General features: G+C 35.1%; 1 protein-coding gene across 3 annotated transcripts in view; it reads left to right on the top strand.

The window, feature by feature from the left end:
• POLD3 (DNA polymerase delta 3, accessory subunit) overlaps positions 1-15,732 on the top strand; it is a 53,005-nt gene that overhangs the window by 19,628 nt on the left and 17,645 nt on the right. For 2 of the 3 annotated variants that reach the window (XM_090265467.1, XM_090265469.1), the window contains 6 exons: positions 511-531; positions 1,751-1,790; positions 3,012-3,144; positions 7,006-7,270; positions 8,036-8,108; positions 12,228-12,393. In XM_090265467.1, coding sequence (XP_090121593.1) covers positions 511-531; positions 1,751-1,790; positions 3,012-3,144; positions 7,006-7,270; positions 8,036-8,108; positions 12,228-12,393 — 698 coding nt within the window. The remainder of the gene's footprint in view (positions 1-510; positions 532-1,750; positions 1,791-3,011; positions 3,145-7,005; positions 7,271-8,035; positions 8,109-12,227; positions 12,394-15,732) is intronic. The other variant, XM_090265468.1, reaches the window with a different exon arrangement.

Consider the following 15,732-nt stretch of genomic DNA (forward strand, 5'->3'; position numbering starts at 1 on the left):
TCCTAAAGGTACCAGTTGTTATTTTTAGGGGTCTTATTACAAAGGTGCATAGGTTTGAGTGGTTAGTTCCTAATGCTCTTTTTCTCATAAGCTCTATCATTTTTATTGTACAGCTTTGCAGATGATATTTTTAAGAATTCCTGTTTTGTTTTTTTGAAACACATTATAAAATAATATTCCCAGTTCAGATTTACAATTACATTTTTTTAAAAAGTTACTTGATTTTATCTTGCTCTTTTATGATGTGAATTTTGGTGGTTCCTACATTAACATAATTATGTATTTGCTTTAGCCAAATATATGAGATTTAGAAAAGCAAAACCAATATTTTTACTAATAATGTGATTACTGAAAATAGTTTGACGTCTTTGCAGTTGTTTTGTCTGTAGGATATATCCTACTAAGGATGCACAATCAGCCTGTGTTTTAGAGTCACTTGAAATAATTCCTTTCCTTAGTTAAACTACCAACTAGTTAAATTCAATTTTTTTTCCCTCTTTGAATTTTTAGGTTCCCTCCTTTCCTTTACAGGTAACTCTTTTTATTGGTTTTATGTTCTCCTTTTATTGTTTTTGCTGTTGTATGTATTTTTAATATAAGCAAATATATATTCAATTACCCCTTTCTTAGAAAAATGTTTTCATACATTACACCCTATATTGGACTTGGCTTTTTTTTACTTAACAGTAAATTCTGAGCATCGCTCCATAGTAGTTATCGAAATAGTCTACATTCCTTTTTTACAGCCACATGATCCTACATTAATAGGTATACCTTAGTTTATTCAGCAGTTTGTAATTGATAGTTATTTGTTATTTATAATCTTTGGCTATTACGAATAGTGCTGCAGTAAATAGCTCAGTTTATGTGTGTCCTCTATATTTTTGCCAGTGTGTTTTAAGGTTACATTCCTAGAAGTAGGATGTTTATGTACTTCGTTGGGTATTGCCAAATACCTCTCCGTTTTTCATTTTCAGCAGCAGTGTATGTGAATGTGTTCCCACACAGTATTTGTCATATGTTTCAGGGTAATTTGCATCTTTTTCCTGTGAACTGTCTGTCTGTTCATATGTCTTGCTCATTTTTCTCAAGGATTGCTAGGTTTTGTTTTTTTTTCTATTTTAGAAGTCATATATTAACACTTTCTGATATAACTTGCAGGTATTTTTGCCACTTTATCATTTGTACTTTGGTTAAAGTTTTTATTTTTTATTTACTTTTTTGTCATCTAAAAGTTGTCAGTATTTAGGGATTTCTATTATTTCTAAATTTTGAAATATAGTTAGGAAACTTCCTCATTAGATTTATCAGTTTTTTTGTGTGTGTGTGTGTTTTTTTTTTTTTTTTTTAAGAATTCACCCATATTTTCTTATAGTGCTTATCCATTAAGAATTTATTCTGTTCTGTGGTGTGGGAGACAGATCCAATTTTTACTGGATTCCATATGATTATACAGTAATTCTCCTTACATTACCTATAAAAAAGTCCTTTTTCCCTCACACAGATTTGAGATGCTGTGAGTCTTTTAAAAATTGTATTGATATTTATACTTTATTATTTTCCTTAACCTCATTGAGAAGCTTTAATGCAAGCAAGTTAAAAATGAGTGTAACTATTAAACTGTAACATATATTTTCAGCACTACTTAATGCTTCTAATTTTACATCCAAATACAACTGAATTATTGGCTAGGAAACTTGAAAATTGCAAGTTGTACTGTGAACATTAATGAAGTGTAATTTCCTTACAGTGCCACAAGGTTGCAGTAGTGAGAGAAGATAAATTGGAAGGTAAGTGTTTTAGCAATTTAGCAAGTTTTTCCTCTTATGACATTAACGTAGGTACAATAAAAAAAATCTGCCTCTAACATCTGCATAAAATATATTTAGTTGTTAAACTGAAGAGCTGTATATTCCTTTTATTAGTAGTTCCTGAAACATTAAAATATGATACTTCATCTGCCTAACTTCCCATTTGTAAGGCCAGTAGCTGCTAACATTTATAAAGCACTTTTACACAGGATTTCAAAACTCATGACAGACACGCAAAAAACTATTATGAATACCATATGGAGCACCTCATCAACTGTAGAAAAACAGTAGTCTCTAAATATCATGTTTTATTCCATAACAGTTTTTTTAGGAAGAAAATTAAAGAATGCTTTTCTAAAGTCAGGAAGGCTTAATATTATGTCTAAATTGAACTTGTTCACCTGTTTCAAGACCATTTTTGCTACTGTTCTATTTTTCAAAAACTGAATTCGAAGGAACTGTATAACAGTCAGGGTCCATGGGACCTTGGACCTATGTCTCAAGACAAAACCTATACAGTTGTACTTTATGAAGTCATTTTCTTACACATTGACTTTGTTGTATCCAGGGTGGTGGAGTCTACTTTGTTTCTTTCTGAATTCCCACATTGGTAGGCAAAGCAAGATGTATTCATTCAGTCAAAACATAGTGAGTATGTATTCTGTGTCAAGCTCTGTGCTAGGCACTAGAGACAGACTTGGAATAAACTAGGCACAGTCCTTCATGGAAACTAAAATTTGTTCCTGTGATGTTCTTACGTGTTTTTCTGCTGCAGACTTTATCTGGTTAGTAGTATTTTGTTATAGAGTTGCTCTCTCTAAAGTTGAATTACATAAGTGAGTCTTCTCAGATAAAAATTACTTATTCCTCTGTTACATACTAGAGTGTAAGAATCTTCCCTGACTGAAAAAAAAATTGCAGTCATCATCAATCATTCATTACTATTTACTGAGTGTCCACTGGGTGAGTGATACCATCACAGGTGCTGTACTTAGAACTGACTCACCACCACCCTGTCATAATGTCCCCATTGGAGGCAGAAGAGGTGATGTTATACTGTATATGTGGCTATTCAGCCTTTTAGAGCTTTTGGACCACCACAGATTGCAAATGATTTTAATGCAGAAGGGTTTTTTGTTAAAGTCCCCACATGCTATGAAGTTTGTGTATTAACAGACTGCTTTTCCTGTTGACTTGTAGCAGTGAAGTCCAAGCTAGCTGTGACTGCCAGCGTCCATGTGTACAGCATCCAGAAAGCCATGCTAAAGGACAGTGGGCCTCTGTTCAACACTGACTATGACATCCTTAAAAGCAACTTGCAGAACTGCAGCAAGTGAGCTCCTTAATGTTCCTTGTGGGCTTCTTTACGAATTGATTTTGTAAGATGTTTACAGAATGGCTGCCTCTTAAGAATGAGTGCCAAGTCTAGTAAAACCCCATTTATCTTGCAGTAAGACACATGCCTGGTTTTATTAGTACATCATAAGGTGAAAAATAGCAGCCACAACCCATATTGAAAACCCCAGTGGACTCCCCATAAATCTATTTCTCATGTATTTATCCTGTCACTGCCACCAGAAATGTTTGTTGTGCCCCCTCATTACTCCCTTACCCCAGTCTCTGCTTGTCTAAATTCTGCCCATCCTTTAAGAACGAGTTCAAATGTTGTCTTTCAAAAGACTACTTCTAATTTGATATTTCTCTACCTTCCATCTGAAAGCAGTTGATCTTCCATAGCTAGGGTCAGATCTTGTTCATCTTTGGTATCCTTCACAGCACAGGGAAGTGATGGACTATAACTCATGTGGGTTTTTGGAATTGATTGCCATGGACTTGAGTTGTGGCTTTGCTGCTTAATACCCCATGGCTTTGGACAAATTACTTAAACTCTTGGAGATTTGGTTTCTTCATCATTAAATTAAATACAATAATGCCTACTTTGTGGGACTGTATTGAGGGTTCAGGTCAGTTCCCTGGATACATGTTGAATGCCTACTACTTTGACAGATGCTACAAGATAACTTGAATTCATTCAGCAAACATCTGATGTGTACCCACAACATGCCACACTACAGAATGAATATGGCCCAGTGTCTGCTTAATACTCTGATCATCTGGGATGAAAATAGATATTTTGGAATCAGAGAAAATAGGTAATTAATTGGATAGACATAGTCACACAGAGGGAATGTATAGAATGAAAGAAGGACAGAAAGTAAACTTCTAGGCCATAGTTACTAGTTGAGTAACCTTGGCAAATTAACCTCTCTGTGCTTGAATTTCCTTATCAGTAAAATGAGCTTACAACAGTAACAACTCACAGTGCTGTAGAGCATTAAATGAATTAATGTATGTAATGTGCTTGGCACATAGTAAGCAATAGTTAAGTGACAACCATTTTAAAAGGATGGCCAGAACCCTGACTGGTGTGGCTCAGTGGATTGGGTGCTGACTTGTGAACCAAAGGGTCGCTGGTTCGGTTCGCAGTCAGGGCACATGCCTGGGTTGAGGGCCAGGTCCTCAGTTGGGGGCGTGCAAGAGGCAACCACACATTGATGTTTCTCTCCCTCTCTTCCTCCCTTCCCCTCTCTCTAAAAAAAAATAAATAAATAAAGGTTGGGCAGAAACAGAGGGGCCTGAAAGGGAGCAGCCAGGAATAAGAGGGAAATTACAAGAGGATGTGGAGTTCTAAAAGCTAAGGAAAGTTTCAAGAAGGAGGGACTGAGAAGCTAAGTAAAACAGGAACTGAAGTGTTCATTGGAGTTAGTGATGGCCTTGGTAAGAGCATTTTCAGTGGAGTGATCCGATTTTGGTCAGATTACTCTTTCCAGGAAATAGGACTATAAAATGGAGAAAAAAGAGGGAGCTAGCTAAGGAGGGACTGAGACTAAGGGAAGATACATACATTTTTTAAGTTGAGAATGCCTTGAACTTGTATTGTTAGAAAAGAACAATAAAAGAGGAAAGGGTTGAAAATATTGGAGAGATGAGATACCTGATAGAGGACATGTAGATAGAGATTTCCAAACATAGTTTCTGTAAGTTTCATGAAAATAGGGACCGTGTCTATTTTGTTAACCACTCTGTACCTTAATGGTGCCTGGCAGATGGTAAGCATTCAGTAAATGATTGAATGAACTAATGTTAGACATTATGATCTTTTTTTCTTTAGCTTAAAACCTTGAGTGTAATAGGCATACAGATATTTGTTAAATAAATATGATTATATAACTAAAGAGTAATAATTTACAAGTCTTTTAGGGAAGGAATACAGGAAACAATACTGATACATTTATGTAAATTATATTATTAGATTTCAGAAATAGCCACGGTATGTCGGTATGTCAAGCTTTGTTTCTTCTATTGTATCTAGCAAGTAAGCAAACAAGAATAAAAGTGACTCAGAGGTTCAAAATGAAAGTTACATAGGGACCTCTAAAATAAATATGGCAAGTAGAAACGTGGTAATAGGAAGCACTTTAATGAAACTTTACTTAAATACTTAAAGTAGCCTTGGTAAAAATGTGAAGAATTTATCTCCAATAAAGAAGTTTATATTTGGTCCTAAGAATTATGGGCCAACTGAGATCTGACTCATTGTTTCATGTGTTTTTAAGAAGTGCTGTGACAGGAAGAAAGTTGAAATTTTAGGATTGAGCAGATTCTTCTCTCTTGGGACACGTTCCCAGCCTAGCGTGGTCTCTTCCTCATTGCCAATTCCTGGTCCTGACCCTAAGGTGTGGAATGTAGACCAAATGGAGAAAGAGTTGTCTTGGGGCCAACTTTAGATGTTGACAATGAAATAAAACATTGCTCTTTTCCTTGTACATGGAAGGACTGCAAGGCCAGAGAGGTAGAGTGGTGGGTGAAAGGAAATGATTTCCGTCTGTTCTTAATCCTGATGCACAAAATATTTGTGTTAATGTAGGGTTTTCTAATGTGGACCACAATAAATCAGAGGAGGTTTTTGGAGCTGTAAATTCTAGCTTTGGGGCTGTTCAGTCTGAAGTTACTTTTGAAATTAAATGATTTATCAGGGATTTTTTTCCCTTAGTCCAGTTATTCTAACAGCTAACTAATCTTGAAGTTGTGCCTGGTTGATCACTAAGATAATTGCTTTCACCACAGTGTCTTAACCTCCATCTTCTCTCACCCCAAGCTGAGGTGGTAAAGATGGGAGAGCCCGAAGCCTTATTTGCAGTGGCTTAAATAACCATTCGTTTAATATATATTTCTGATACTTTTATATGCCAGGTGTTATACTGGGTACCTGAAATACAAGAGCTCCTTCAAGGAGCTCTTACCTATTTCCAATAAGAAAAAGACCAGGGGAGATAAAATGTTCTTTGTTAGGAAAAGTTGGGGAACTTGGCTTTAAATATAGCTGTTTGAGAAAGCTAGATCAGTTATCCATCCATTTACAATATGGAAGATTATATGATGAATTTGTGTGAACCAGGCCTATCTACAATGAATGTTCCCTTTAATATCCATGCAAACAGTTCCAAATTTCTTCCCTTGGCTTTGGACATACTTTTCTGGTGCTGTTAGTTGGTATTAGAAATTCTTAACAAACGACTATTAAGGACCACAGGTTATAGGAGCCAATGACTGGGTTCCCAGCTTCTTCCAAGATTTAAATCATGGTCCACTCTGGTCAGGAAAGTTGCCAGGAAATTTGTTAATATTTAAAGCTCTTAATTTTGATTCAGTCAATATTTATTGTATATCTAGCCCTATAAGATGAAAGTCTTTAAAAACAAGAGGTAGGCCGACACCTGGGGACATGTGAAAAAAGAAAAACAAAAAAAAAACAAGAGGTAAACATTTGGTTTCCCAAGTATGGTGAAATGACTAATCTTTATTATTGTTTGGTGTGTTCTTACTATTTAGAATTAGGATGCTTTTTTCAAAACAAGAATACTCAATATGGTATGGCAGATTTCATATTCTAGTTTTGATTTTCAATCCTAGTTCAGTTATTAATAGATATAAAACCTAGGACAGGTCCCTGACTTCTTTCTAATACTTGTTTATCTGAATGAGAATTTTACACAAAATAATTTCTAAAATTTGTTCTAGTTCTACAATTTTCTTCTTTTATAGTATTAGGCTTCAAAAGTATTATATTGAAGAAGCAAGAGTTTGAAAGTAAGGTTTGATACTGACATTCATATAACATTTCTGGCCATAGGTTTAGTGCTATACAGTGTGCAACTGCAGTCCCTCGAGCTTCTGCTGAAAACTCATCTTCTGAACAGTTTGAGCAGTCGAATCTTCAGGTATCAAGTGAGACACAAGCCCATAATGAGTTGACCACCAATGGTTACGGCCCACCTAGCTCCAAACAGATTTCCCACCAACCTAAAGGAATTATGGGAATGTTTGCCTCTAAAGCTGCTTCTAAAATCCAGGATGTCAACAAAGAAACCAAAACAGAGGCTAAAGAGATAACAAATGTAAGTCTTTAAAGACATGCCTTTCAGCTCAGAGTGGGTAACTAGGCAAGCATTAATAGTTCTAGTGGTAGTAGTTTAATTATACAAAGTTCTGATATTTAGTTCTAATTTTTATACTTTAATTTGAATACTTTAACTCTTGATATTCTCATCTGAAATAGTCCCTTTTTGTTATAATGTTTCTCACCAAGCCTTGACCTATTAATTGGTGGAACCTGCATTCAGATTTACTTCTTTTTTTTTTAAAGTATATTTTATTGATTATATTGTTATAATAGTTCCAATCATTTCCCCCTTGCTCCCCTCGGTCCAGCACCACCCCGCCCCCAGCAATCCCTGCCCCCTGCCCCCCAAGTCCATGCCTATGCATCAACCTACAAGCTCAGATTTACTTCTGATGATTACAGATGTAATGTTTTGGGTGTTTTCCCCATCATGTACTATACTGCCTCTGATCTATTTTAATTCTGTCAAACTAAGTAGTTTTTAAATGCACGCAAGAGAAGTTTAGACATATTCATGGACAATAATTTTATAAGAACTGTGAGAATCTAAACGTTGGAGATTGACATCTGATACTGGCAAGTCTGGATTTGTTCTTATATCTAATGCATATACATTTTGGCATGATTATATAAAGACTGACCTATGTTGACAGTGTGCTCTGCTATTGAAGAGATTTTTTTTTTTTTTTTTGAGACCACTGTTTGAAGAGCAGCCTAAACTAAGACAAAAACTTGTGTGTTTTCTTTTCTATGCTTTTAGGCCTCTTCAGCAGGTAACAAGGTACCAGGGAAAGGGAATATGATGAGCAATTTTTTTGGAAAAGCTGCTATGAGTAAGCATGTTTTTACCTTCTTTTGACTATTAATACATGAATGTTATTATAATAACTCTTTACATATCTGAGGCAAAAGCCACCTGGTCTCATTTTACCCATCTAGGACAATACCATTTAGCATTCCTGAATCCTAACATAAATTATCAATATATTGATGAAAGGAACCCAACCGGAATAGTGGTTTTTATGGGTGAGCTGTGTTCAGCTAAGATCCCTTAGAGTGTAGTTTACTATTCCTATTTTTACCTCCTGCCTTGAAAAGAGAATTAAATATTTGTTTCATAGAACTCTTGAAAATGGGGATTAAAATATAAGGGAGGCTGCCTGGTTATACAGCACAGTGTTGAGGTTAATATCTTGGATGCTGAGGTCAGTTTGCCTGCTGTGATCATTATTACTCTTGTCTCCCAAGGGGCTTCAATTTTGCCTTTCTTTAGTTATTTTTACAGATTACTCATGGTAATGAGCTAGACCTCAGTGTGAATTAGAAGTGCCTAAACAATACTGGCCATTTAAAAATATATCTCCTTTATTTAAATATTTTTTTTAAATAAGAATTCTTTCATATGAAAGGAACCAACAGTCACATATTTTCATACTTCTCATATCATTAAACATCCCCTGGGGGTATGTGGCAGAATACCAGGAGCCACAGGATAATTATAGCACACTTTCTTGGAGCATCAGTTTTGTAAAGATTTTGTGGGGAGTCATTTTATTATGGGCCTTTGTAAGCAAAATTAGTCGGAATTCTGCTTTTCCATGATCGTCAAATTGGTGGTTGGAGGAGGGTTTAGAGTGATAGTTTTTAATTTGCCATAAAGCTATCAGAAAACAGTTTTGTATTCTGAAAGCATATAGAAAAGTTGATGCTTTAAGGTTATAGGGAAATACGATTGTACTCTTGCACGCACAGTGAACAAGGCGGCCTCCCTACTTCTGTGAAAACAGATCCTGCTGACATCACTGGCCTGTGTAGCTGGTGACTGCTCCACTGTACCCAGTCAGATTGTCTGGCTTCTTGGCAACTTCAGTTAGGTGCACCTGTATATTTGTTGTTGTTTTTTTAATGCATTTATAACCTTAAAAGCCAGTGAAATTTTGAATTATTATTTTTAAAATATGTAAGATGTGAATGTTTGCTAATTGTAGAAAAAATAAAATCAGCTTCTTCTCCAAGAAAATACCAAATGCAGATGATGGTGTGGCTTTGGGAGGGCCTGAAGTGGAAGGGGGAATCAAACTTTACAGAAGTATACACTTATTTATTCACATGTGCTATTTAAGCAAATATTTATTGAGCACCTACTATGTGCTAAGCACTATTATGCGTTGGTGTTAATGCAGAAAATATATGCAAACAGGGTTCCTGCCCTTGTGGCCCTTATATTCTACCAGCAGCGAAACAAATAAATCAAAAACAATGAAATAGTTAATGATCGTAATTGTTAGGCAGAGAGTAAAGGGTGTTATGATAGAATGTAAAGGGAAACCTGGATAAAATAAAAGAATTAAATATTTAATAAAAAGAATGGCTTACAAAGTTGATTATTTAAAATATTTAGAGTTAGATTATGAATACTTTTATTACATTTAACACATGATAAGATCATTGCAATGAAAATGAAACTTGAGAGTTAGATGAAGAGAGGGATTGTGGAGACTTGAACCATTTCATTTACAACTTAATGCTGGACAATGATAACAAGCGTTGGCAAGGATGTAGAGAAGTTAACTCTCACATGTTGCTGTGGGGAATGTAAAATGATATGCTCACTTTAAGAAAAGTGTGGCAGTACTACAAAAAGTTAAATCAAGAGGTACCCTGCAGTTCCACTCCCAGGTATCTACTCAGAAATTAAAAACTTGTACACAGATGTGCACAGCAGCATTATTTATAACAGCTAAAAAGTGGAAACAAGCACAGGTCCATTATCTGATGAATGCGATAAACAAATGTGGTCTCTCTACACAATGGAATATTATTTAGTCAAAAAAGAGTGAAGTACTGATATATGCTGCAACATGGATGAACCCTGAAACATTATGAGACATGAAAGAAGCCAAAAAAAAAGACCATGTATTTTTTGTTTCTATTTATACAAAATGTCCAGAATAGGGAAATTTATAGGGACAGAAAGTAGATTAGTCCTTGTCAAGGGCAGGGAGTGATGGAAATGTCCTAAAATTGGATACTGGTGATGATTACACAAATAAAAACCACTGAATTGAACACTTTAAAAGGGTAAATTTTATGATGTGTGAATTTTATCTCAATAACAAAAACTAATGCTTTTTATGTTTAAAAATTGCAGCATTTGGTGACAATTACAGTCATCATGTTATCTTCCTTTGCTTGAAAAGGAGTTTCATATGTTCTTGAGTATAAAATGAGATGGTTTTAATTAGATGATATGAGTATTGAACTTGATCATTCAAGTAACAAGAAAATGTGATTAAATCTTACATAACAGTTGCCTCAAATTGTTGCAGTAAACTATCTTCTTATCAGCTAATTGGCCAATTGTAGTTTAATATATGTATAAATTTGAGTTCCTGAAATGTGGTAAAACCAAGACAGAATAAAATCTGGATGGTGAACCTGGTTGACCATTGGTGTTTTAATTTAGATCAGTTTTCTAAAATTGATAGACCTGATGTAATAGCCTGTCTTTCCTTAACCCATGAGGTAGGTAGGAAATATTTGGAGGTTTTTTTCCTCCTAATGATGTAATTTTGAAACAGATGCTAACAAAATGATATAAATTATGTAATAGAATGCAGTATTTGCATGAACTTTAAAGATACACATGCACCTCAAAGAACTTTCTTTGGGCCACTCACTGACCCCTGGACTCCTTATAGATATATGTTTAACTCTCCTGTACAGTTTGGTGGGACAGTTTGAGAAGTACTGATGTTTGAGAACAGCTGTAGTGAAAATGCAGGAGAGAATATCACCATGGGGCTGGTGGATTCAACCATTTAGACTTGCCATTTAAATTTCCAAAACATAAAGTATGAACAGATTGCATGCTATACTTTTATCCATCATCTGTTCTTTCAGATAATATACTTTATTTATACACTGCTATACTAAGCTCTGTGTAACAGCCAGAAACTAAGATAGCAATCTTTTTTTTTCTGTACTGTAGATGGTTTAAGCTATTTTACAATATATAACCAACACTGCTTATTGAAGAGCTTTATGCTCTTTACAACTTTCTAAGAGTATTGTGTGACTTCTTTGAAGAAAAAGCTATCACTGAATGTAGCATATATAAATTATCTATTTCTTCTTTAATTTCTCAGCTGGCAAGACCCATTCTGCTTAAATTTCTTAGTCCTTTGCACTACACTGTAGTTGCTGTGCTCTTCCATCTTGGTGTAGGAAAAGGGGATAAGGATTTCAAGGAATTAAACTGATTTAGGTTCATATCGTGGCTATTCCTTTCCTATCAGTGTTACTTTGGGTAAATCACTTAATCTCACATCCTGATCTCTTTCAGTTCTTAAAATAATCTTGTAAATATTACTCTGGTTTTTACAGAGAAGACTGACTTTTTAGATAGATCAGCTTGCCCAGCATGAAGTAGGATTTGAACCAAACTTTTCTGATTCCAAAGTAGTCTTTCAATTATATCATTAAGGTAGTAGGATATTAAAGTATCCAGGCTTAAAAAGATAGACTATACTAGAAAATAAGATCTTAGTACAAATTTATGTTGTCTCTCTTTGTAAGCTGAGTACTCCTGGGAACCGCCTTTTAATCCCTCTGACTCTTAGTTTCCTCATCTAACAAATAAGGTATACCGCATAAAGTTGTATTCATTTTTTTCTAAGCCTTGCCTTTATTATCATTTGCTGTGGGGGCTGTGATATTATGAGGTATTAGCAGGAGGCAGAAATGGAAACAGTTATAGCTAGAGTGGTAGTTGGAAAGGAGAAATGTTCTCTGACTAGACCATGAGCTCTGTTAAGACAGGGACTGTTCTTTTTTAATCCCTTAAGTCCCTGCTCCTAACATATTACCTGGTGCTTAGTATACTGTCAAAGGAATGATAGATGAATATTGCATGATGGGATTATACATTCTCTGTTATACTTTATTTGTAGATAAACTTAAAGTCAATTTGGATTCAGAACCAGCAATGAAAGAAGAAAAAATTGTGGAACAACCTCCACTGTCTGTCACTCAACCAAAGCTGGCAGCCCCTGCAGGCCTGAAGAAACCCAGCAAAAAAGCAGAGCCTGTGAGGATGCAGCAGCAGGAGAAAAAAAGGTAGGAAAATTTTGTCACTTGTGGAGGAAGAGCGTTTCTGCTGGGGTTGAGAAGGCCCGTTTGTGCTTATAGACAGCAGGCAGTTTTCAGTTGAGCACTAAATCCTACTTAATGCCTTCAGGATACAGCTACATAACCAAAGTGAGGGGAGGAGCTCAAGATCTTACCTAGTGAAGTAGAACTGGAATCTGCATTTTAGATCATTTAAAGCCCAAAGTTAGTATTTTGGGCTCCATTGATTAAATCAATTGTCTTTTCTCCTTCATTTTAAATTTGTGGACATGGCATAAGTGTGCCTGATTGTGTGTCTGTTTTTCCCTTCAAATTGCAAATGAAGGGTTACTCTTTCCAGTCATGTTTAAGAGAAAAAGTTCTTTGTTTTCTTTTTATATCAATGAGTTTATTTTTCAAGTGGTAAAATGTAATTAGAAAAGAAAATAAAAAGCACACAAGCTGTTAAAAATGGGTCCAGGAATTTGAGACACTACCTCATAGTTGGTAGGAATTAGTCTGTTGAAAAGAAATTCTAAAGGGTACTGTCAGCACTGATAGGCCCAGAAATACTTGACTTTTGTGGCAAGGTTGGGGATAATCTAATAGAAAAACATCAACAAAATGCTGACGTTTCAGAGGGTCAAGGCTCTGTCCAATGGGACTCACCTCCTAGAAACATGGGATATGGCTGGATTAAAATGTCCCAACCATGGGTACAACACTCTTGTTGGTGGTTATCGCCAGGAATGCATTCAGTATTTCAGCACTAAGTATAGTGTTAACTGTATATTTTTTAGTAGATGCCCTTTACCAGATGGAGGAAGGTGTTGAATTTTGACAGATACTTTTTCTGCATTTATTGAAATGATTACACAGTGTTTCTGTTAATATAGTGAATTACATTGATTTGTTTTCAAATGTTAAACCAACCTTGCATTCTTGGGATAAACTCCAACTTGGTTGTGATGTATTATTCTTTCTGTATATTGCCAGATTCTATTTGTTAATATAAGGATTTTTTTACCTCTACATTTACAAGGATTATGGATCAGTTTTCTTTTCTAGTAACATCAGATTTCAGTATTAGAGTTATGCTGACTTTTAAAATTAGTTGGGAGGAGTTTATTCCTCCTGTTTTCTGGTTGTGTATGATATATATTATTTCTTTATTAAAAGTTTGATAAAATTCACAAGTGAATCTAGGCTTATGGTGTTCTCTGTGGAAAGGTTTCTTTTGTTTTTTTTTGTTTTTATGAATTTTATTTCTTTAGAGCTTTTCAAATTTTCTTGTTCTTTTTGGGTTAGTTTGGTTGTGTTTCTAAAAGAATTTATTTCATCTATGTTGTTGATTTTATTGGCTTAAAGTTATTCTTTGATTATCGGTAGTTATCACTACAGATCCCTTCATTGTTTTATTCCTAATATTGGTAATATATTTTTTGTCTTTTTTTTAAAATCAGTCTTGTCAAAGGCTTATTGATTTTATTAATCTTCTCCCCAGAAATAATGACTTTTAGCTTTGTTAATTTCCTTTACTGATTTCTGCTATTATCCTTATTATTTCCTTCTTATTTTGGGTTTAATTTATCTTTTTGTAGTTTAAGGTAGAAAAATAAGTTGATACTTAAAGTTACATAAGAAATAATGTATTTAAAGATAAAAATTATGTCTTTAACACACAGTGGAGCCTTGATAAGTTATTAGGTTGGCCAAAAAGTTCTTTTGTTTGTTTCTGTAAGACGGCTCTAGTAGTGCTTAGTTATCTTTAACTTCATTTGAAACAATTTTGTTCAGTTATAGTCTGACAGCTGTCATTTTCAGCATGCATTTTTGCGTAGCCATTTTAATGTTGAAGATGGAAAAAATACACAACATATTTGGTATGTTATCCTTTTATTATTTCAAGAAAGGTAAAAACACAACTGAAACGCAAAGCATTATGTAGTGTATGAAGGTGCTGTGACTGATCGAATGTGGTCATTAGAATCACCTTGAGGTCTTATGTCTGTGACTTTGCTCATATTGTTTGTTCTCTTTAAAATATGTATCCCTTTTCTATCTGATGAACTTCTACTTAGCTTTTAAAAGTTTTCAATTAAAACTCATGTCCCATATTTGTCCAGTAAAATTTATCACATTGTATTATAGTTAGTAGTGTTTATATCTGTTTTTCCAGTCAGTGCTCCTTGAGAACAGTATTTTATTTTCTTTTTTTTAAAGTATATTTTATTGATTATATTGTTACAGTAGTCCCAATTGCTTGTCCCTTGGCTCCCTTATGCCCAGTACTCCCCTTCCCTCCAACAATCCCACCCCCCTTAGTTCATGTCCATGGGTCGTGCATATAAGTTCTTTGGCTTCACCCTTTCCTATTATTCTTAACTTCCCCTTGTCTATTTTGTACCAACCAATTACCCTTCTTAATCCCTGCACCATTTCCACATTTCTACCCCTTACCTCTCCTAGCTGATAACCCTCCAAATGATCCCTATACCTATGATCTCTTCCTACTCTGGTTTGCTTAGTTGGATTTTGTTTTCATTTTTTAGATTCAGTTGTCGATAGTTGTGAGTTTGCTGTCATTTTAATGTTCGTAGTTTTGATCATCTTTTTCTTAAATAAGTCCCTTTAACATTTCATATAATAATGGCTTGGTGATGATGAACTCTAGCTTTATCTTGCCTGGGAAGCAGTTTATCTGCCCTTAGATTCTAAATGATAGCTTTGCTGGATAAGAGTAATCTTGGTCGTAGGTCCTTGCTTTTCATCACTTCAGATACTTCTTGTCAGTCCCTTCCTGCCTGCAAAGTTTCTTTTGAGAAATCAGCTGACAGTCTTGTAGGCACCCCTTTGTAGGTAACTGTTTTTCTCTTGCTGCTTTTAAGATTCTCTCTTATCGTTCACCTTTGGCATTTTAACAATGATGTGTCTTGGTGTGGACCTCTTTGGGTCTAGCTTGTTTGGGACTCTCTGAGCTTCCTGGACTTGTATGTCTATTTCCTTCACCAAATTTGGGAAGTTTTTCTTCATTATTTTTTCACATAAGCTTTCAATTTCTTGCTCTTCCTCTCCTCCTTCTGGCACCCCTATGATTCGGATGTTGGCACGTTTAAAGTTGTCTCAGAGGTTCCTAACTAAGCCTCTCCTCATTTTTTTCAATTCTTTTTTTCTCATTCTGTACTTGTTAACTGTTTTTTTCTTATGTTCCGAATCATTGATTTGAACCCCGGTTTCCTTCCCTTCACCACTGGTTTTGTGTGGATTATCCTTTGTTTCATTTAGCATGGCCTTCACTTCTTCCCTTGAGTGTTTGCCATACTTAAGGATATCTGTCAAGCCTGTGAG

Source organism: Furipterus horrens, unplaced genomic scaffold (genome assembly GCF_987537825.1).
Source record: "Furipterus horrens unplaced genomic scaffold, mFurHor1.1.pri manual_scaffold_2, whole genome shotgun sequence".
In the NCBI taxonomy this organism is placed as follows: Eukaryota; Metazoa; Chordata; class Mammalia; order Chiroptera; family Furipteridae; genus Furipterus; species Furipterus horrens.